Source organism: Centroberyx affinis, unplaced genomic scaffold (assembly GCF_046629955.1).
Source record: "Centroberyx affinis isolate AG114_WGS23_722 - 3 ecotype Tasmania unplaced genomic scaffold, CSIRO-AGI_Caff_v1 ptg001340l_1, whole genome shotgun sequence".
Taxonomy (NCBI): Eukaryota; Metazoa; Chordata; class Actinopteri; order Beryciformes; family Berycidae; genus Centroberyx; species Centroberyx affinis.
In genome coordinates this window covers 95056-116074 of record NW_027279837.1, presented here as the reverse complement: position 1 = coordinate 116074, position 21019 = coordinate 95056, and the positions used below count along the sequence as shown (strand labels likewise).

The window sequence follows — 21019 nt, the reverse complement described above, 5'->3', positions numbered from 1 at the left end:
CTCGCTCGTTTCACTTTCAATTAATTTAGTCAGCTCTAAGGAAAGCAAAGTGTTTCAATGCATGTCTAGACGTTACATCAAAGTAAAATGCCTCCTCAAATAACCTGGAGTGCACATGGAGCTGTGCTGATATTGGTTAGTCAGCAGAAGAGGCACATCCTTCCTCTTTCCTGCCACGGGCCATGTCCTGACATCTATTAGCCACATGACAGGTCTAAAACTCTGGGCCTATAGTCCCCAAACTGGGGTCCAGGGACCTCCAGGCGTCCTTGACAGGGATCCAGCTGGTCATTAGTTCAATTTCACAGCTATTTTGTTCACTAGAAGTTAGTACAATCAGATAATGTAATGTATAACATTAAAAGTGTCACTCCTTCCACTTTTATCTCCAAACCTTCAGTAGAGGCCGATAGCAAAACATGTCAAAAGAGGGTCACTGTGACAAAACCTGAGGGTACTTGACATGAAAAACTTTGTGAACCCCTCTTCTGGGTTATATATCAGGATAGCTTTCACCATCTCTTAACTTTATAGGCTAATAATTGGGTGGTCTATATAATAGAATATGAAAAGTAATTCTATATCCTAAAATATATTTAATTTGATTTAACTGACCAAAGCAAAAATACCTTTTATATTATGACTAACTATATGACCCTGTGACCAGACAGACAAAAGGACATGCTGTTGTCGCACCAGAATGAAATGAATGAATGAGTAGACCTGACCACACCCCCACTCTCCACATTGCCTTTGGATTTCCACGCTAATTTATTAAAGATACAAGTAGATTAAAGCGACACATTGAGCTTTTGACGTGGACTCGCAAGCTCTGCTCAAGCATGAAGCATCCCGGCTAAAAACACACTGTAGCTCTTTACTCTGACCATCACATACTGTACTGTCAGGAGGATAAATGCTAGCTTGCTAGGCTGAACTGCTCTAACATCAACGGTCAATTCGTACCAGCCTGTTATAAAGGCTTAACCACCGACAAAACTCCCAGGACAAACATCTCTCCACAATTTCTTTCTTTAATTACCTGGTTAACAAGCTGAGGAAGAAAGCGAAGACATCCAACGATGAGCAGTCTCATGCATGTGTGGCAGTTACAGTCAGTGCCGCTTGAAAGAAAAATAAGTCAAGTCAAAATCACTTTACCGCATTCAAAATTGCGGCGACTCGAAGCCAAACGCGTTTTAGTGAAGCGAAAATCTCTTATGGCTTACAATCACAAACAATGGGAAAGCAGATAGTTTATTTACTCACTGGGGACTGTAAGGTAGCCTACTGGTACTTACCCCCAACTCACTCACTGAATGACTTGCCCGATCTGTGTCAAGACTGCTAGAATAAAAGCAAAAAAACCCTCCGGTAACAACTTTCAAAATAAAACCCTCATTGACGAACATGGTACGTGTTTGAGTAATACAAAGTAACGTTACCTGATTAAAATAATAAGTTACATATTTAAGGACTGAAGGATTTAAAATGTTGGTGTTTTTTTTCCCAAAATGTCACATCACAGAACAACATACGGAATTTAAATGTCCTAAAGTAACTGTACATATACTTTTTTCAAACGTGACATTTTGTGCTTTTATTATGAAGGCAGAGCACTTGACTTCCGGTCTTATTCTAGTTATTTCTGGTAGCTTGATGGAAGATGGAATGGCTGGCTTTTCGCTGCTTCCTCTGGAAAGAAGTTGCTGCGCCTGCGTAACTGTGGATGATTCATATTTCTCATGAAGGTTTGCAGGGAGGGCCTCGCCCCGTTATGTTGAACGTACCATAACTTTCCATATAAACAGAAACACATATTAAATATTTATCTTTTCCATAATGTCATTTAACAGTGAACTTTTGGAGAGCAGCTGTTCAATACAGGACTTGCCATACAATTAAACATAACATAAATCAATGCTGGTCTGAAATTCCTATTGATTTTTGTTTATACTGGTGTTTGTTTGCCTTATGATGATCACCCGTCATCACAGGTCATAGTTTACCCACCTTATTATTTACCATATTACTGATTGTACTTACAATACTGTGCAAAACAAGCAATAATTTCCATTTTAGAAAACAAATGTCCTACTTTTTTCTCCACGTCTATCAAAGAGTCAGTTATTTATTATATGAATAAAAACAACAGAAAATATTCCCACATTTTGGTTAATTTAAGAGTAACTTTAAAGGGCTGATTCCAGAGTAATACAGGTCTGGTGGTATATCTGATCAAGTGGTGGGTTTATAAGCTTTTTCCAGTTGCTCAGATAGACTGTCCACCTAATTTTACATATTTGTACCATGCCAAAGTCAACTGAGTCAACACTAACGAAAAAAACAAAAAAATATATTGTCTCCTATGGTATCACTATAATATTCTTATAATATTCCTATGGTGATATTTATATAGTATCCTCATAACATTTATCAGAGGTTTCCAAAATATAGTACTTTAAAATAATTTATTATGATATGATTCCCACATTTTGTTTTAGAGCAGATTTTAAGTCAAGACTGATTCTAGTACTACTACGGTATTTCTGAAACTCCTTCCAGTTGGTCACAAAGGCCAGAATTTATCCTCCTCATTTTATGGATTTTTATAGGTTTTTATAGGTGTGCCAAAGCTGGCTGGGCCAATATGCAGTGTGCACCACCGTGGACGGAGTGAGAGTGACCCCTACTGGTGGTACGTTGAAACTGCAACCAGACAGAGGTCAGTAAAAGATATAAGACCAGTTAAATTAAGTGATATATTTGGTATCGTTGGTATTTGTTGCGTAACATGCTTACTTTTAAATCGCAAACGAACTTGTATTTAATGTGGAGATACTCTGTAGAGAAGTGTTGCCTTTACAGCGAGTCACGTGGTGGTTGTTTGTAGGTGTTTCCCATTAGCTGTCAGCAGTTTTGGATAGGCTCGTTTCGTGTTGATGTTCTGTCAATCCACAAGTCAAAGGGGGAGAGGTCAGTCTTGCTAGCATAGCAAGCTAAGCAGCAGACTAATAATACACAACCAGGAAATGAGCTAAGTTGCTAATTAATGTGTGTTTCAGACTGATCTGAGTGAAGTAACGTTGAAACACCGGCATGAATTCCACCGCTTCTCCGGTAAGCTGCAACTTACTGCACGTAACATAGCACAGTGATATAGCTAGCTGCTGTAGCTTTAGCTTTGCTAACGTTCGCCATCAGCTAACGTTAACTAACTGTTAGCTAACTTAGCTAACTTAGCTCTCATGCTAACATTGTTTGTTGACAGCCCACACTGCCCCAGACATAATAACAAACTAGGTTAGCGTGTTTGCTGGTTTAAATTAGCTGATGTTACTGCGAAGTCTCGCATTTAGCTTGGCCCAAGCTAACAGTGTAACTTTACGTGATATTACAACTAATTTAGCCTAGGTGAGTTTAAATGCGAACCAACCCAGTCAGCCCTGGCTAGTCAAATTTTGTTGACACCCAAGGACAAACAAAAGATAGCAGGCTAGCTAAAATTGCTGTCCACACCAAGACAAAATTAAGATCAGTCATTTCCGTAGAGGGTGGTTAAAGGGGCATTTCACCCATCAAACAATGTAGACTTCAAACTTCATATTGTCAACAACACCTACTTGTACGCCCTTACCTCAGGCTTTGGGTTGTACCATTTTTTCCTCTACAATATTAGTAATCTTATCGAACACTTATTACAGTATGAATAAAAATGGAAGCAACAAATTAAAAGCGTAAACAATAAATAAACTGGGAATATTAATAAAATGCAAATGGTAAAAGACAGAATAATTAAAATAAGAATAAAAACAGAATACAGACCTGTGCCCAATTAGTTGTCTTTCTGTGCAAATACTGAACTGACATGAAACAAAACTAACTCATCTGAAGTGAAAGGCACTTTGGCCAACCCTTGCTGACACGCCTTGTGTATCTAAATGTAGTTGTTCAATGACATGTGTTTGATATTATGTTGCAGACTATTGGGGAGTTATTCCTCACCCTCAGAGAGATGGGATTCACTGAGGAACAGATCCAGGCTGCTGTGCAGGCAGGCCGTTTTTCTGTGCCAGAGGCAGCTGAGTGGTGAGTTGTCCTAGCCCTTATTCCCGAGTCCATGTGTTTGGAAGTAAAAGGGCAATGTCATTAATCTAAATTTTTAATACATAATCCCCCTTTCATTTCCAACAGATAATTCCCCTTCACTAAATTACTTCTGTGTCCCTCTCTCATAGGCTCTTACAAGGACATCATCCGCGACACAAATTGGTTAAGCAGTCATCACAGCCGGCTGAAACTGCGTTTTCTGCATTCAACCCTCCCAAAGACGCAGGGAGCCCAAGCACTTCCGAGTCACATGCAGTTCCCACTGACAGTAGAGGTATGACACCTAGCAGTTTGGACTATATAGAAGTTATTTGTTTACTTCAAGTATGGCTTTTGGACTAGACGTTTTGGCTGGGCAAGGGAACAATTTGTAGTAATTTAGTCTTGTTATGGCTGTGTTTGCTTTTATTTTGTCCACAGACAAGGGAATTGTGTGTAGAGGGTATTGTGTAAATTTGTCCTTGCTAATCTACTCCCATTGTAATATCTTAAAGAAAACACTACTTATTTGTAATCATGTAATTGTAATTATTGGTATTATTTCAGTATGGCTTAAATGAATTGAGCTTGATATTTTAGGATGCAAAATGACATGCAGCTGTGTAAATGTTGTCAGTTTCTTAGTGTTAGTGTCTCATTAGATTGTTTCTAATTTGTAACAGCTCGCCCCTCTTTGGTCCTGAGATCACCACAGTCTTCCACCACGTCCCCAGACCCACCGCCTATTGAATCCCGCATCAAACAGGACAAGAGTGACTTTGAAGAGCAGCAGAGACAACGTGTGGCGCAGGAGGCCAGGGCAGAGAGAAGACAGAAGAAACAGGTCAGCAGTACTTAAAAGAGAGGCTCCTGGTCTGGACAAGCACAGCAGTCAGCACTAACTCAGACAGCCAGACAGACAATTGGCTTGTAGCTTATCACACTGAGAAGGAAATATTTTAAACCATGTACCTGATTTGCAGTACAGTAATGTCCATACAGTTAGTGCACACACTTTGCCATATGTCTGTTGGTCTACCAGGAGCGTGAGTTGGTGTTAAAGCGGATTGCTGAGGATCGGAGGAGCTTGCAGGAGAAGAGTCAGACTGGTGCCAATGCCGAGACCTCCACCTCCCCCTCCGCCTCCGCCTCCGCCTCCAGTGATCAAGGCCAGAAGGTTGGAGGAAAGATTCAGACTAACGTGGATAACAACTGTATCCTCATGGTGAGGCTATGGAGATCTCAGTTTCTGCTTGTATGTGTGTGAAGTAGATGCAGTCAAGTAAATCACAAAGCATGGACTCTAAAGTTAGAGTTGCTGTTTACATCTAATTTTTTAGTGTTTTGTTGCAGATACGGCTGCCATCCGGTGAATCCATGCGTGAGCGCTTCCCAGCTGATGCCCCTCTGCGCACCGTAGTGGAGCACATCTCCGGGCGTCACCCCTCCCTGCCCACCTTTTCTCTCCTCCAGGGTTTCCCACGGAAGCGCTTTGGGGAGGCAGAGCTAGCTTGCTCACTGCGCTCCCTCGGCCTCACACCCAACGCCGCCCTGTGCATCCAGACCACTCCTCCAGAGACACCGCAGGACCCGCCCAGTCCGGCAGATCGACTCTCAGTGGGACAGAGTGACCAGGCGCCGTTTGTCGTGCCTCCGCAGCCTCAGATCCCTGTTCAGGAGGAGGCAGGAGGGGAGGAGCCTGCTCTGCCCCCACCACTACCCCAACAACTGTGGGAAGAGGCAGTGAGTTATGCAGGGATCCCCGGTGTTGGTCCACCACTGTCTGGGCCTTCTCACTTCTGGGGTAAGTGTTAACAACACCATATTAATTCATTATTGGCTGTTGTAGGACTTTAACCTGTGACCTTCTGATTACCAGACAGCCTCTTTAACCTCTAGACCATCTTATCACTAGTACCCCTGGCAAGTGTTTCTGAGGTTTTTCCAAAGTAAACAACTGAGAAAGTCCATGTGATGGTTAAGAAAATGTACATTAAGTGAGGCTTCTCTGGTGTGTCGAGTTCAAATAGGCAAAACTGCTGTGTGCTGCTTGTCAGTTTGCCAAGCTGCATCTTTTTTATTCGAAACATGTAAAATAAATCAACCAAGATATTTTTCTGAGAGTGCAGATTTCCTTTTTTTTTCTAAAACAGAGGTTTTTCTGTAGCACTTCAGAAATGTTTTTTTCCTTCACAAAAGACTGTTGGTAGTGTACAATGCTGTTAGTAGGCTGATTCATAGACCCATTACTTAAATGCACTGCAGAGTTACAGACATTGAGCTTTATTTAAGAGGCTGCATAGTCAACTGAAAGCTCTCCTGGTGCTTGTCAACAGGGCGAGGCCAGAAGTTGGTTCCTGGCAATGCTGAGGAGGCTGCCAGCTCAGACGACGACGATGATGAGGAGCGAGAGGGAGAGGGAGAGGGAGAGGGAGAGGGAGAGGGAGAACCACCTCTCATGCTTAACGGTACTGCCCCCTGTGTCTGGGATTGGTGCTGACCCTTCCTCCCTCCCTTGCCCTCCTTTTTGCTTGCTTTCCAGCCTTCTCTCTCTCCCCCTCCTGGCTCCTCCCCTTCCTGGCTCCATGCGTCTCCAGTTTTTCATCCCTGCAGAACTTTTTGTTCTTTCTTGTCAGAAACAGATTACCCTGGCCTCTAACTCTCAGTTGCGAGAGTAACTTAAAAAAGCTTTGTCCGTCTTGGGCTGCTTGCATTTGCAGCACAAACCCATATCAAAATCTGTTAGTATGTTAGTACACTAATATATTTCATTTTTCATACTGTATATTGCATAAGTTGCCCATTGTACAAAAAGCAGTTGGCTGCTTTGGCTGCCACCAGAACATTAGGGTAACTGTCCCAGTATGTGTGTCATATGTCCAGCTCACCGTGAGAAAGCTGCTTCATGCTTGGATTAGGAAATAGGTGAATGCCCCTGTGTGTCCCACATACATGAGGTCAGAACTGCTGAGCCCTACCAATGAAAACTGTGCTCACAAAGCCCTTATATCCAGCAAGCCAGTCATATTCAGCCTTTGAAAGCATGTGGTTTTCATATAGGAATCTGAATGTGTGCCAGGCCAGTGTATGATCAGAGCTCATATTGAGACTCTCAGTTGTAGCTAGTTAGAGGAGAATCAAAGATCCAGAACAGAAGATGTTAATAAGAGGTGTGGGATATATCTAGAAAAGAAATATTGCAAAAGCATACATGTCTTTTAAAAAACTGTAAGGACTGTAGGACTGAAAATCTGCTTAAGAGCTGATGGATTTTGTTTTTAACAGAACTATGTGACTTGAAATATATGGGCCAGTTCTGATGTCAGTGACTGTTTTGAGTTTAAACTGGGTGGTGTTAGCATATCCTTATAGTTTACAATTGTCACATGTGTGATTGTCACAGGAATGCCGAGGCTACCCTTCTTCCCAGAGAACAGGATTCGTGGAGGATTTGAGCCCAGACACCAGTGGCCAGAACAAGGGAATCGACTGAGGTGGGTGTCCAGACAGAATGGTACTTAGGGCTGAGTGTAATGTAATAACACAATAATGTGATATCACTTACTATCCAATATAGTTCAAATTGTTTTATGTTGTTTCACAGGAATGATTTGAAAGATTATAGAGTGTTTTTGCAATATATTAATTTTTACCAGTGTTCATTAATATATTGAAGTGAAAATAGTTGATGACTCATTCTAAAGGTAGCATTAACACAACTATTGCCATAAAAATTAATCTGCTTTATGCTTTCATCTGGTTCAGTTTGGGAGTTTTGTGGTTCAGTTTTACATTAACAAAAACAAAAAAAACCCTACACATGTAAAACAGTGGGGAAGGGAAAATAGTGCAAAAGATTATGAATCAAAGGGTTTTGAAGTGTAGTGGTAATGGTTCAGATAATTCAGCCATGAGATACTTGCATATACAGTGAAAGATGTGTAAAAAGGACAGGTGTGTGTGTGTGTGTCTCAGGGAGGCTCCGGTAGAGGACCCAGCAGAGCCGGAGGATGCCAGAGATCGGGTGGTACCCAGGGCTGCGGGGCTGGCTGCAGTGGAGCGTCTTCAAAGAGCAGCACACCAGGAAGACCCCCATGCATCCCAGGGACACCCATCACCCCCCAAAAGACCCTTCAGAACACCCAGCGTACCGTCCCTATGTGCCATGGCCACCCGCGCAACTGTCCACCTCATGACAGGTGAGAGAAAATCAGTGTACTGAACAATGAGTAGCCTCCTAGTATGCACCCAGTTACATCAAACAGATTTATTTGCATGTGAAAGTTCAACAACAAGTATAGGTCTAAGCTAGGGCAGGGCGAACTCAATTTGATCGTTTATCGTCTTTCAGTGGAATCATATTGTGATGATATGGTGATTATCAGATATCGTGACACACAATTCTAGTCTAAACTTATGATAACTTATGAATTTTATTTAAAAACTCAACAAAACGAGGTATGAAACATTACTGCAGAGATTACCATTCGGTTCAATGAGATCAACATTAATTTGACTATTTAACATGTGATTTTGCATACGTGAGCCATATTGTGATGGATATCGATATCGGAAAAAAATTCTTACGATTATCGTGATATTGATTTCAGCTATATAATGCCCAGCACTAGTCTAAGCTGATTTTCATAAAAATGTATTTGTATCTTTCATTACCCTGATCTTCTGATCTTCTCTCTGCCCTCTGTGGTCGTTCTCGGTCCTTCCTCTCTACTCTCTCAGCTCCCAGCATGCAGTACAGTAGCAGTCTGTCCTGTCTGACCCCGGAGCTAGCGGAGCTCCTGCTCAACCACATGTCCCGCGAGAGGCTCCTGCGTCCACGCACCCTGGAGCTCTTCTTCGGCTGCCCACTGCAGAAGTTTGTCCTAAACTGCTACCCTTACTCCACCAATGAGCTCCTGCGGCAGTTACGGGCCTTCACCGCACTGAAGCATCTGAGTCTGGTCAACTCGCCGCTCATCACTGGTACAGCATTCACACCTTGGATACAGCAGTCATTGACAAAAAGACTAGTATGAGTAACTCAGTCAAGTCAGAAGATGTAGTAATGGTTGTTTTGTTTCTGGACATCTAGGCTTTAGGCAAACTGTTGTTTTAGATATCAGTTTGCTGTGTAAAACTTTGCATTATGTTTGGTCAGCGTCTTTGATATTGCATATTCATCTCCTATACTTTCTTGTCCAGACTCTGGCCTGTCAATCCTCTCCAGCCTGGTTAAACTCCAGTACCTCAACCTGGCTTCCTGTAGCAAACTGACCGACTCCTGTCTGCAACATATCACAGGTCAGCCTTTCTACACACTCAGGCAGGCTTATGAACAAGGCTCAGTCATTAGAGGGGGATAATAAATGCTACAGATTATGTAACCCCCCTCCCTGTTTGATTACGTGCAAGAACACCAGGCCCCAACATAAGCTGCTCTCTGAAATTGTGTAAAGTACTCTTATGTAGAGATGAATGGGTTTTGCCATTATGAGTATTTAGTTAACCTCCTTTTTTTTGCCACTTAGCAACATGATCTTATTTTCCTCCCTTCTGTGCCTTCAAGGTTTAAAGAGCCTGTTTTTCCTGTCGCTGGACCAGACCAAAGTGACCGATGCAGGGATGGTGCTATATCTCCAGTCAGCTCCCTCCTGCCTCACTCAGCTCAGCCTGAACCAGACGGCGGTGACCGAGGCCACACTGGCAGTCCTGCCCACCTGTGCGCCACAGCTACGACTCCTTAGTATCAAGCAGACCAAGGTGCTTCAGCTCTACTAGCATATCTGACATGTAAAGAACAAACAAAAAAGACACCAAAGAGTAGAGTCAGTATCATCATGATTAAACACATCTGCCTTGGTGTGTTTTGGTCACAGAATTGCTAGTCATCAACAATGGTTACTATTTTACTGTTTTACTGTTATATTTCTCATGATATTTATTGAGTCTTGGTTGCTCTTCTCTCAGGTGAATGACGTGTCGGCTTTGGCAGAGCTGTCCAGCCTGCAGACTCTCAACCTGGATGGGACAGGAGTGACGGAGGGCTCCCTGGAGCACCTCGCCACCCATCCCACCCTGTCTTCCCTCAGTGTGGCGGGCATCCCAGTAGAGGACGGCAACCACGCCCTGCAGATCATCTCAGGTGTGTAAGTGGGAGGGCGCACGCATATGTAAGCCAACAACAGAAGAAGAAGAAAATTATCAGTCCATAATTTTATGAGTGAAACACAATGGTCAATGTTGAATCAAAAGTTTAGTGAGGTTCCTGCCTGCCCCCCAGGTCTAAGGCTGACCCAGCTGACCCTGCCTGGACGCCACTCTGTGACGGACAGCGGGTTGTTGTTCCTCTCCAGACTGTCCCTGCTGTCAGAACTGGACCTAACAGACTACACACAAGTCACAGACCAGGGAGCCAGCCAGCTCTCCACCATGACCAGGTTATTCACATACTTTATGATTATTATACTGCACAGGTAATGATATTAGGTAATATTTTATTACATGCACTATAATAGAATTTATTATACGGCTTTGTTGAATACTCATTTCCGATGAATGCATTCTGAGGGCTGTTATTTCTGAATAATAGCCCACATGTTTCTGATATCACCTTAAGTTTATTTGGAAAATTTTGATTGCTAGTTAGAGGCTGAACGGCAACCTGATTTGTTTACATTGCCATGGTTGCTGTTCTTATACAGTGTAGCCATGGATGCTAGCTGCAGATGTTTCTATGGTTGCAGTCCTACTGAACTACTTTTTGGCAGAAGCTTGTGAACTACTTAAGCTTGTAATGAAATAATTTTAAATCATTATTTTGTGTCAGATGGTCAGTGTCTTTGCTAAGTAGCTGTGTCTTAAGTAGGATAATGTACAGGGAGACAGTCTGTTAAATAAGCCCTTCGGGGTGATCAGGACTTGATTCACCCTGTGACTCACCCTATATTCATGCTGTCAGGGCTTATTTTGCGATAATGACTGTCTCACTGTTAATTATCCTTTACATATTACATGTAGGCCTTTGACACAGTTGTTTCAGTTTGATTACCACATCTAAATATGCTGACAGGAGTGTTGTTCTTTGTGTTTGCAGGTTGAAGAAACTGTCACTCAGTAACACTCAGGTGACGGATGCTGGGCTTCCACCTCTGTGTAGCCTGCAGGAGCTGCAGGAGCTCTGCCTGGACCGCACAGCCGTCACCAGCCGAGGAGTGGCTGCTCTCATCACCTGTCTGCCGCACCTCCAGGTGACATTATTGGTGACATCTGTAAATTTGTGAATCTGTCCGTAGCCATCCTCGTGTGAATTTTATTTTAGCAATTGTGGACAAACCTTTTACTGGCATTACAGAGATGCTCTGTCTTTATTTATAATAATAGTAATGTTGTGACACTTTATCGATCCCAGTAAGGAAGTTCTTTTTTTCGCTTACCCCTCATCAGGGAGGTCAGAGGTCAGTTAGAGAACAGTGGCTCTGGAGCTGGTAGGGATTGAGCGACTTGATCAAGGACACTTCAGCAGGGCAGATGTTTGCCGACAGGAGGCCCGAACTAGAGTTAGACCGATAAATTGTTTTTCTGATATATACACTCTCTAAAACAAGTAATGAAATTAGATTTTCTTTGCACATTTTATCAATTAATTTAGTTGTTCAATAATGTTTTTTGTAAATTATTTCTTCATTTAAAGACAGTAATGTATCCCAGAGTTCCTCCTACCGTTGGCTTTCAAAAATCCATACCGGTCAAACCCTAGCTTGAACCTGTGTCCTCTGGGTGACAGAGGGTGACTCTAACCACTAGGCCACCCTGCTGACCTTATTATCCTTATCGTTACTTCTCTTATTCTTTGTTCTCCAACTTACACCTCTATTCTTTACTTGTGCAATGGCACAATTTTCCCCCGGGGGTCAGTCAAACTCCTGCTTGGAGGGTATTGGTGGATAAACATTTACAAATTAGACTAGATACAATAAGTAGTGCATCCTGAGACTTCCTCATTTTGTGTGCATGTTCATGAGATTATGTTGATGTTTGTTGTTTCTTCTGTGTTTCCTAGGTGTTGGGGTTGGCCAGCACTCAGGTGGGAGACACAGTAGTGAGGAGAGGTCTGGTCCACTGCAGTCAGCTGCTTAAACTGAACCTCAGCCGCACACGCATCACAGACCACGGTGAGGTCACACACTAAACCTACTGGCCTTTCTTTATCTGACTCGACCACAAAAGACTGAAATGTAATGCCTGTTTGTTTGTGTGTCTGTATGTGTTCCCCCACAACATACACAGGGATGTACAGGGAAGTGATGGCTTTCTTTTCCTCTTCCCCAGGTCTGAAGTTCCTGAAACACATGTATCTGGCCCAGGTTAACCTGGATGGTACTGGTGTGACTCTGTCCGGCATCGCCAGCCTCATCACTTTCACCAACATCAGCAGCATCCGGGCCAGCCACACTCGCGCCATCCCCCCCGATGAAGTCTCAGACGAGGAGTGGGAAGCCCAGTGAGCGCTGAATCTCTCCGGCCGGTCCCCACTTGCCTCAGCACAGCTCCGACTGCTGCTGTCCTCTTCGCCCCCAAAAAATGTCTGCTGCCATCTGGATAGCTTGGAAACGGCATGGCTGCAACACATCTCCTACTTGCACTGTTTCAGCTGCAGCTAGTGGCACTAATCTCTCAATCACGTCTACTACTGAGTTGAAATCTTAGAAGGGAGCATTGTGTTACTAAATTAGACCCTCTATAACCTTTATATATAGACTCAATCAATATTTACTCACATTCGCTGCAACGCTTTGTCTCTGGTGAACTCCAGCTGACAAACTCTGTGTGCAGCTGCCTGTGGTTCTCCTATTTGGTACCAATAGAGCCAACTGGCAGAAACCCTCCACCATAATGCTTTTCAGTCCCTTGCACACTTATTACAATATGTTGGAAATTAAGTGGAGATGCAACATATATAACACAGCATGCATTTGCAGATTGCCACAACTAACAGGCTGATATATCTAATAAATCAAACAAAACCAGGTTGAAGAAAATCATATTTTTGGGTGTGAAGGCTGGTGATGTCTCATTTACGATTAAATTCTAATAATCAATTTGCCACCTCTTATTGGAACTAATGTTGAGTCTTAAGCCGCGTTCATGTCATGTCGGATTTACTGTAAAAACGTTTACATTTTTACAACGATTACAACTAGGACAAAGGGGATTTTTTTTTTGTGTGCTCTCCCACTTAGCGTCACGAATTGCGGAAGTATGTCAACACAAGCGACAAACAGTGCAGCAAATCCACTGATGTCGGCAGTCCAAGATAATAACGTTCAAAATGATCAGTTATTCACAGTAATACAATCAACTCTACTTATTAAAAGTGAGTAATATCTCCAGTTTGTTTATGGTTGGTTTTAAATTCATAAAGAAATATTTTGAATGTGGGCGTTCCAGCCAGTTCAACATATAAACACTTTCAAATTGTAGAAAGTCATCCCATTCTTGTGTTTCTTCCGATATGGCATGAACACGGCCTATTGGGAGCTTTACCAAATGTCAAAGTCAGAGTCCGTAATACAGATTTCTGACTTCTGGAATCATACCTATATGGATTTTGGTTTTTTTTGTTTCAACAAACCACTAACATCACCAGAAAGGGTTATTTTTTTTTCCTTTTTAACTGCAGCCTGGAAATGTATGTTGATGTTCTACAAATGGCTGTCTTAAATTACCATGTTTCTTGTTTTTCGTTATACCAAGAAACACCATTATTTTTGAGTAAGCCCAGAGACTTTCCTTTGTCATCATTTTATCAGACTTGGCAAGCAGCATACACACCAGTGGTTGTAAAATGAGGTTGGATCTATGCAGCCATGGGGCTCACAAGCCAGAATCCAAAGCAACTTCTTTAATGGCAAAAAGTTTTGCTCTCTTTTGTTTACAGAGATGTAAAATACAGTTTATTTTCCCAAAATGCTGTTGATTTTGAATAAGAGCACTGTATTCAGTACATTTAAAATGGAAGATGAAGAATGAATAAAATCTTCTAGATCTGAACATTATGTTTGTATTTATTCAAGAACCCATAAACATGATATTGTGTCCACTTGCAAATTCTGTCATTTATTCGGACAAACCTTTATTGCATTAACACTGTTAAATAAGGCATAACTGCTCTTTTACACGGGGGGGAGAAAAGAAAAGTCAACTTTTAAATATCAGAAAAGACCTAAAAGCTGCTGCATACATATTAGGATAAAACATCACATTGGAAAAATAAAACTTTTTCTATGATGACAGCACAATGGAATGCATTCCAAAATGCACTGAGATGCTTCAGGTGAATCAGCCAATCAGAGTGCAGCCTGAGGTGAAGGGAGAGGGGATTGGGTCAGGTTCAGCACAGTGCATCATTGTTAAACTGAGATGGAAATACAGTACATCATGTACAAGAGACATGTGTCCAATAAGATGCATAAGAGATTGTTTCAGCTCTATTCAGGACATTTCCTGATATGCAAAACCTGCTCATCCCTTCAGGAGCTCGCAGGTCAAATCCATAATGCAAGATAAGTGAGTGGCTCAGAGAGTGATGCTGCTTTAGATGTCATGCGCTTGCTGCTTGTCGATCTTCAATTTCAAGTGCTCCTTGTATGCCAGGATGTCCCTATTCCACTTGGTGATGGTTTGCTTTTCACACACCCAGATCTCATTAGCCACCTGGAGAAAGGAAGATGAGGATTATAATGGTGCTAGCCATAGGTGATTAATTCGACAGAATATCTTTAAGGAAAAAAAAAAGAAAACTGGATGGGAGCCATGTGGTTACATACCTGTTGAATTAGCCTGAAGTCGTGGCTAACCAGCATCATGCCGCCATCAAACTCGTTGATGGCGTCTCCCAAGGCATCGATGGTCTCGATGTCCAGGTGATTGGTCGGCTCGTCAAGGAACAGCATGTGCGGGTTCTGCCAGGCCAGCCAGGCAAAGCAAACCCGGCACTTCTGACCATCTGACAAGTTCCTGATCGGACTGACCTGGAAGAAATTTGAGGAGTATAGTTAGAGCAGTGAATGATTACAGAACTAAAAAAGCACAATAAGGCATGAGCAAAATAGTTGGACATGAATTTGGCCATTAAAAGAACTTTTTACCAACATCAAACAAACAAAGCACTTTTCCCATTAGTAACTCCTGGATAAGTATCCCATTCCTACCTGCTGTTTTCCTGTCAGGCCGTAGCGTCCGATGATCTTCCTCATCTCCTCCTTTTCTTTGATCTCAGGATAACACTTCATCATGTACTCCAGAGGAGACAGGTCCAGCTCCAGCTGCTCTGTCAGATGCTGTAACACAAAATGCAAAATCATATTGTTGACAGCCAACACACCACCACATGACTGTTACACCATCACTGTGAGAGGGACCCTGCTAAAAGTCAGGGTTGAGACTTGAGTCAAGCTGCTCCATTTGCAGTCAAAATTAAGGGCTGAACCCCTGTCAGAGGGCCAGATCTTCCGGGCTCGTTTTTCTAGTAGACAAGTATGAAGTAAAAGCCACACAATATGAGGGTGGTGTTTAAAATGCAGCTACAAAAGAGAAGCTAACAAAATGTAATGTTCTACAAAAGAGTAAAAGGACAGCTTGAAAGAAAAAAAAAAAAAAAAAAAAAGGAAAACATCTCTCCATTGAAGGAGCAGCTGCTCTGCATTTGATCATGTTATAACAAGGTGACAGTCCATAGAAAAGTGACAATTAAGGAAGTCCACTTTCATATGCAGGTCAGTCCCGGGTCTGGCATAGAGCATTGCCGTGTATGAGGCTTGGTGTGAATTTCCTCCTTAACCGGGCGGACCCGGTTCAACATACTGTAATATTCCCCAGTCATGTTGGTGAAAGAGGTAATATTCATGGGATTCTGAAACATGCAGGCTTAATAAGGTGCCATCAACAGGCTCAGTGTCTTACCTGGTGATATCTGCCAATCTTGACGTGAGAATGTTTGCGGATCATGCCATCAGTGGGTAGGAGCTGCAGCGAAAGGTGAAAGGAGAATAAGAAATAAGAATTCACGAATACTCATGAAAAACTGGGATAAATGTGGGAAAAGGACCTCTACCTACCTCTCCCATCAGCAGCTTCAGCAGTGTGGACTTCCCTGCTCCATTGGGCCCCACCAAAGCCACTCGTGTATCCAAGTCAATACCAAACTCCAGGTTTCTATATATGCATGGCTACAGGAAACAGTAGTAGATAAGTGAGACTGAGAAATACATTTATACTTCAGTGTCATTAGAGCCATCCATGCTGAAATAGACTATACTCACTGTGTTGTCGCTGTATTTGAAGCTCACATTCTGAACCATGATAACAGGAGGAGGGATCTTCCCACAGGGAGGAAAATAAAATGACAGAGTCTGTGGGAGAAACAGAGGAAGGACTTAGTACAACTACAGCAAACGTAAATGTACCTTAGGTTGTAATACTGACTGTGGTTTGGAAATTTTAAATCACCCTTACAGGCCTACTGGTGAGTCACCATTACTGTACCTTGTCATTCACAACTCGTTCAGTCAAGCCTGACGCCACCATCTTCTGCAGCGTCTTCTCCTTGCTCTGCGCCTGTCGTGCCAGCTTTGCAGAGCCGTGACCAAACCTGGCTATGTAATTCTGAAGAAGAGGTAGGGACAGACATAAATGTTAAATGAGAAAGGGTAAAATGGGATGCAGGGGCCCCAGTATGAGGAATACTTTAATTTCATTACCTTTTCACTCACTAGAAGTGATTACAATGAGAACATATAAGAATTGCTATTTTGATCACACTGTAAGTTTCATTGCCCCCTCTCCATCTATAGTATAGAAAGTAAGTCTATACCAAATCATGACCAATGGAAAAAATCTTCTCAGATGGGGCTCACTGGAACAAAATCTTATCAAAATGGGTGTTCACAGCCTGATGCATTTCTATTTGGGGGAGCTTCACACGGAAAGGTTTCATTCCATTCATTTCTGTTCAGTGTAGTAAAACAAATCCACCACACGGTGTCCCCCATTTACCTTCATGTGTGCTATCTGGTCCTGCTCCCAATTGAAGCGCTTCATCTGGTTCTCTTCCAGCTCCTCCCTGGTCTTCACATACTGGTCATAGTTACCCTTCAAAATAAAAATAGATTTGCATAGTCATCCAACATGGGCTGCACAAACCTGCTGCACAGGGCAATGCACACACCTACATAATTAGCAACAGTCCACCCCCACCTTCCTTATATGGCTGTATGAGATCACAGATGACAGAGTCCATATATGCACTTATGTCTTTAGAGAGATGCTAATGCCATTTAGCTTGTTTGTTTGCTTTCTGACACTGTGCTAATAGTTTCGCCATCTGACGTCAGTAGTGGTCACAGCTGATAGAGGTTCAGGCAAAGTGTTCTTACCGTGTAATACTTCAGTTTCCTCTGATGCAAGTGGATGATGTTGGTGCACACACCATTCAGGAAATCTTGAGAGTGCGAGATGAGCACAAGGATTCGCCTGAACCTGAGGAGAAAAAGCCGGATGCTCAATATGTATCAATTGCTTTGACTACTTAAATGATCATAAGGTAATCCATATGCAGATGATGTGGGGGGTGAACTTACGACTTGAGCTCCTCCTCCAACCACACACAAGCATCCAGATCCAAGTGGTTCGTGGGCTCATCCAGCAGCAACATGAAGGGCTTGATGAACAGGGCTCTGGACAATTAAAGGATAATTGTGAACATTTACATCAGTAATTTCTACACAGGACACACATGGCTAAACATCACTTCACCCCATAAATGCCTACCATAGTTGTTCTATGCTTGAATGTTGTAGTATATACACTATAAAGCAAAGCCAATCATCAAGGAGGGCTAGACTGTTCACATCCAAACCCAAGAAACTATGTACCACATCCTGTCATTGTATGGTGGTATGATAATCAACCTTCCTTCTTTACCTGGCCAGAGCAACACGCATCCTCCACCCTCCACTGAAGTCCTTGAGTTTCTTCTGCTGCATAGCAGCGGTGAAGCCCAAACCGTGGAGGATCCGTGAGGCTCGCACCTCCGCCTTATCTGCATCCAGCTCCTCCAGACGCTCATACAGCTCCATCAGCTTCTCACACTCAGCTATGTGGGGAGAGGAGAGATTTAGGACTATTAATAGCTACTCAATATTACCTTGATGGATGCAAAGCTACAGCACAGCTGAATGTGGGACAGCATTCACAGGGTCAATTTCCTGTGCTTAAGAGGGCAAATATAGTGTTCTTATATTTTATTAGCTTTATTTTAGCATTCTGTTATGTTGTTCATCATGTCTCAAGTGTGTTGCTGCTGTGACAATTAAATTTCCCTCTGGGATAAGTAAAGTACCAATTTATCCTGCAGTTTGTTACTACAAGGTATGTAACTCACAGTCCTCATGGGCGAGTCTCTCCGCCTCCTTCTCCAGCATGATCCTCTGTTCATCCACCTCCATGACACACTGCAGAGCGGTCTTTTCACTGGGAGCCATCTCCCTGGTCAAGTGGTAAATATCTATGTGCTCTGGAATGGGAATCTCACGATGCCCGATGGCTGACAACAGCATAGATTTTCCTGCCAGACAAAAGTTGCATACAGTAGAGAATACATTGAATCGTTTTAGTATGTGACACCAGGAATCCATTCTGTACAACAGCCACATCTCCACTGGGAAATTGCTGCCAACGAGCCAAGTCACTTATGTGTAATGTTTTGAAATAGGTGTAAGCTTAAGTGTAGAGACAGAATAGTGTAGATAAGTACAGTTCTGATTTGTGTTGAAGGTGGGTGTGGAGGAGTGTAGTAGTTCTGGGAGGCCAGCACATATCATTTAGCCTTCTAGAGGTGTTATGGACCTAAATCAATCAAACATCTGTGATGGGAGGTGCCCATTTGCTAACACCAATGACATACCCTCTCCCAACCCGACCATCCCAGGCTACATCCTTGCATATGCTGTGTACCGAGACATGTATAAGCAACCGGCTCTGTATTTCTAGGCAGTATAGAAACCCCCTGTGTAAGAAGAAGCCTGTTACCTGTGCCGTTAAGGCCAATGAGGCCATAGCGTCTGCCTGAATTGAGCTCCAGGCTGGTGTCTGCTAGCAGCTCCTGGCCATGGAAGGTGAGCGACAGGCTGCTAATGTGGACATCAGTGCTGTTGGGGTGGGAAGCCAGCACCCCTGTCACTGCCCGTGCCTCGGTCTTCGCCAGCTCAAATTCATCCAGCTCCTTCGTCAAATTGGCAATCCCTGTCAAACCAAAATCCTGTTAGCTATTTTGTGCGGGTTTTGAGCTACACATTATTCTAAAAACAGAGTGGCTATTATTAAATGTTGGGAGTAACAATACTTTCTGGTGGTAATTGCAATTAAGCTTGAGGAACAAACAAGATATACTAAATCAATGCTAGGATTTACCTAAGGAATTATATTCTTGAGCACCATAACTCACAACCAAACGTATAATGGTAATTTCTATTCAAACATCCATCGTTCTCTCACCATTGTACTCAGCTCCATTGTCCTCTGCTCCATTTTCCTGGGTCTCTGGTTGTTCACCCTCCTCATTTACCTCATCAGGTTTCTTGGTACGCTGGCGGGCCTTGGCAGCCTCCTTCTTCTTCGCTGCCTTCTTCTTGGCTAAGTCGGATGGCATTGTTGTGCAAGGCTATTCAACAACACCAAGGATCAGGAAAAGGGATACACAAAAAAAGTCTGTCACTCTTTAATGCCATGTTATTATGTTGGCAGTAATTCTTCAGGCAATTCTAGCAGTTCCTCAGTGGCTGGAGGATTTAAAAATAAATAAATACATAACACTTCCATTATACCAGTCAAATTTACTCACTTACTTTTCGGTAAACATTCAGTTTAAAAGTGACTGGTTACATATAAAAAGAGAAATTAAAAGTAGAACAATAAGCTACCAGTCAACCAACGTCAAAATTAACCAGGAACTGGGCCCACGCTGGTTGACTGCTAATTAATTCCGTTACCGTTGGTTTATGGAATAAGGATTAGCGAAGACCTAAAGTTACGACATGACCAACGCTCCCGCTCAGTAGAGCCCTAGTAATGGCTTTAACGTTAACGTAATGGCTTTAACGTTAACCAAAAACGCCTTTTGATTGCTTCCAGTCCCACCTGCTTGCACGTTGTGGGCTCTACATTAAAAAGGCTGATAGCTTGGTAGCTAACGCTAACATATTGAGCATCCGGCTCTTTATTGACCCTATGCTCAGGATTGATTTAACCGACGACAATCTCCACCACAATCGCGTTAGTAAAGTAAGGTACATTGCTATACATATAGATCATATCAAGTTTTATAAGCTCGTCGTTAGCTCAAATTTATCCCTGACTCTCCAAGCTAACAAACGATAGCTACATTTGATAGGCCTAAGCTGCGTTAACATGCTAACGTTAGCTTGACGCAAGGCCCAGCTACGACGACAAGGTCCTAAACCGGCTAACCTCACGGCAACTAAATGTTTTTCAAACCCACATTTATTTCAACCGCAACTTGTATTTGTTAACAATTGTCAATGTAACTACCTAGACAACGTAAATATCGGTCTTACCTTAGGTATTTAGTGCTGGTCTTAGAGCACACCGATGTCTCGTGTCCACTTTTCGCCGGGTGGATGTCGCCAAACCGCCAGACAGCCCATATATGGTCAAGAAGGGCGGTGAGAATCACATTCCCCTCCCCTTCTCGTGCGTAGGACTGCAGTAAAATTTCCCTTTGCTGCTAGTAGTTTAATTATGGATCGATAACATAGTGTACGGATTGGCTGGGAGACACAAAATATTCCCAACTAAGTAAATAAACCCGCCAATACAATGAAAGATAGTACTGTTAAGTATGGACGGAGAACAG

The 21019-nt window shown here is 42.7% G+C and overlaps 3 protein-coding genes across 5 annotated transcripts in view; 1 reads left to right on the top strand and 2 right to left on the bottom strand.

Annotated features, from left to right (window-relative positions):
- slc4a2b (solute carrier family 4 member 2b) overlaps positions 1 to 1121 on the bottom strand; it is a 36023-nt gene extending 34902 nt beyond the window's left edge. For all 3 annotated transcript variants that reach the window (XM_071525808.1, XM_071525810.1, XM_071525809.1), the window contains exon 1: positions 1043 to 1121. The gene's annotated coding sequence lies outside the window, so the exon portion shown is untranslated. The remainder of the gene's footprint in view (positions 1 to 1042) is intronic.
- Positions 1122 to 2975: 1854 nt separating this feature from the next.
- Positions 2976 to 13608, top strand: LOC139649423 (uncharacterized). The gene is made up of 17 exons (XM_071525814.1): positions 2976 to 3120; positions 3983 to 4089; positions 4239 to 4384; positions 4773 to 4933; positions 5132 to 5314; positions 5443 to 5893; positions 6426 to 6557; positions 7493 to 7583; positions 8065 to 8288; positions 8830 to 9072; positions 9292 to 9390; positions 9656 to 9849; positions 10057 to 10231; positions 10370 to 10526; positions 11183 to 11336; positions 12149 to 12260; positions 12418 to 13608. The coding sequence occupies exons 1-17, from the start codon at positions 3100 to 3102 to the stop codon at positions 12591 to 12593; spliced, it is 2826 nt and encodes a 941-aa protein (XP_071381915.1). The 5' UTR covers positions 2976 to 3099; the 3' UTR covers positions 12594 to 13608.
- Positions 13609 to 13741: 133 nt separating this feature from the next.
- On the bottom strand, positions 13742 to 20798 carry abcf2b (ATP-binding cassette, sub-family F (GCN20), member 2b). Its single transcript, XM_071525815.1, has 15 exons — positions 20721 to 20798; positions 19642 to 19807; positions 19177 to 19389; positions 18530 to 18712; positions 18070 to 18241; positions 17727 to 17822; positions 17523 to 17625; positions 17143 to 17238; positions 16633 to 16752; positions 16410 to 16499; positions 16206 to 16316; positions 16051 to 16113; positions 15300 to 15428; positions 14916 to 15119; positions 13742 to 14802 (listed from the first exon to the last, which is right to left on the bottom strand). The coding sequence occupies exons 2-15, from the start codon at positions 19793 to 19795 to the stop codon at positions 14683 to 14685; spliced, it is 1854 nt and encodes a 617-aa protein (XP_071381916.1). The 5' UTR covers positions 19796 to 19807; positions 20721 to 20798; the 3' UTR covers positions 13742 to 14682.
- Positions 20799 to 21019: the final 221 nt, after the last annotated feature.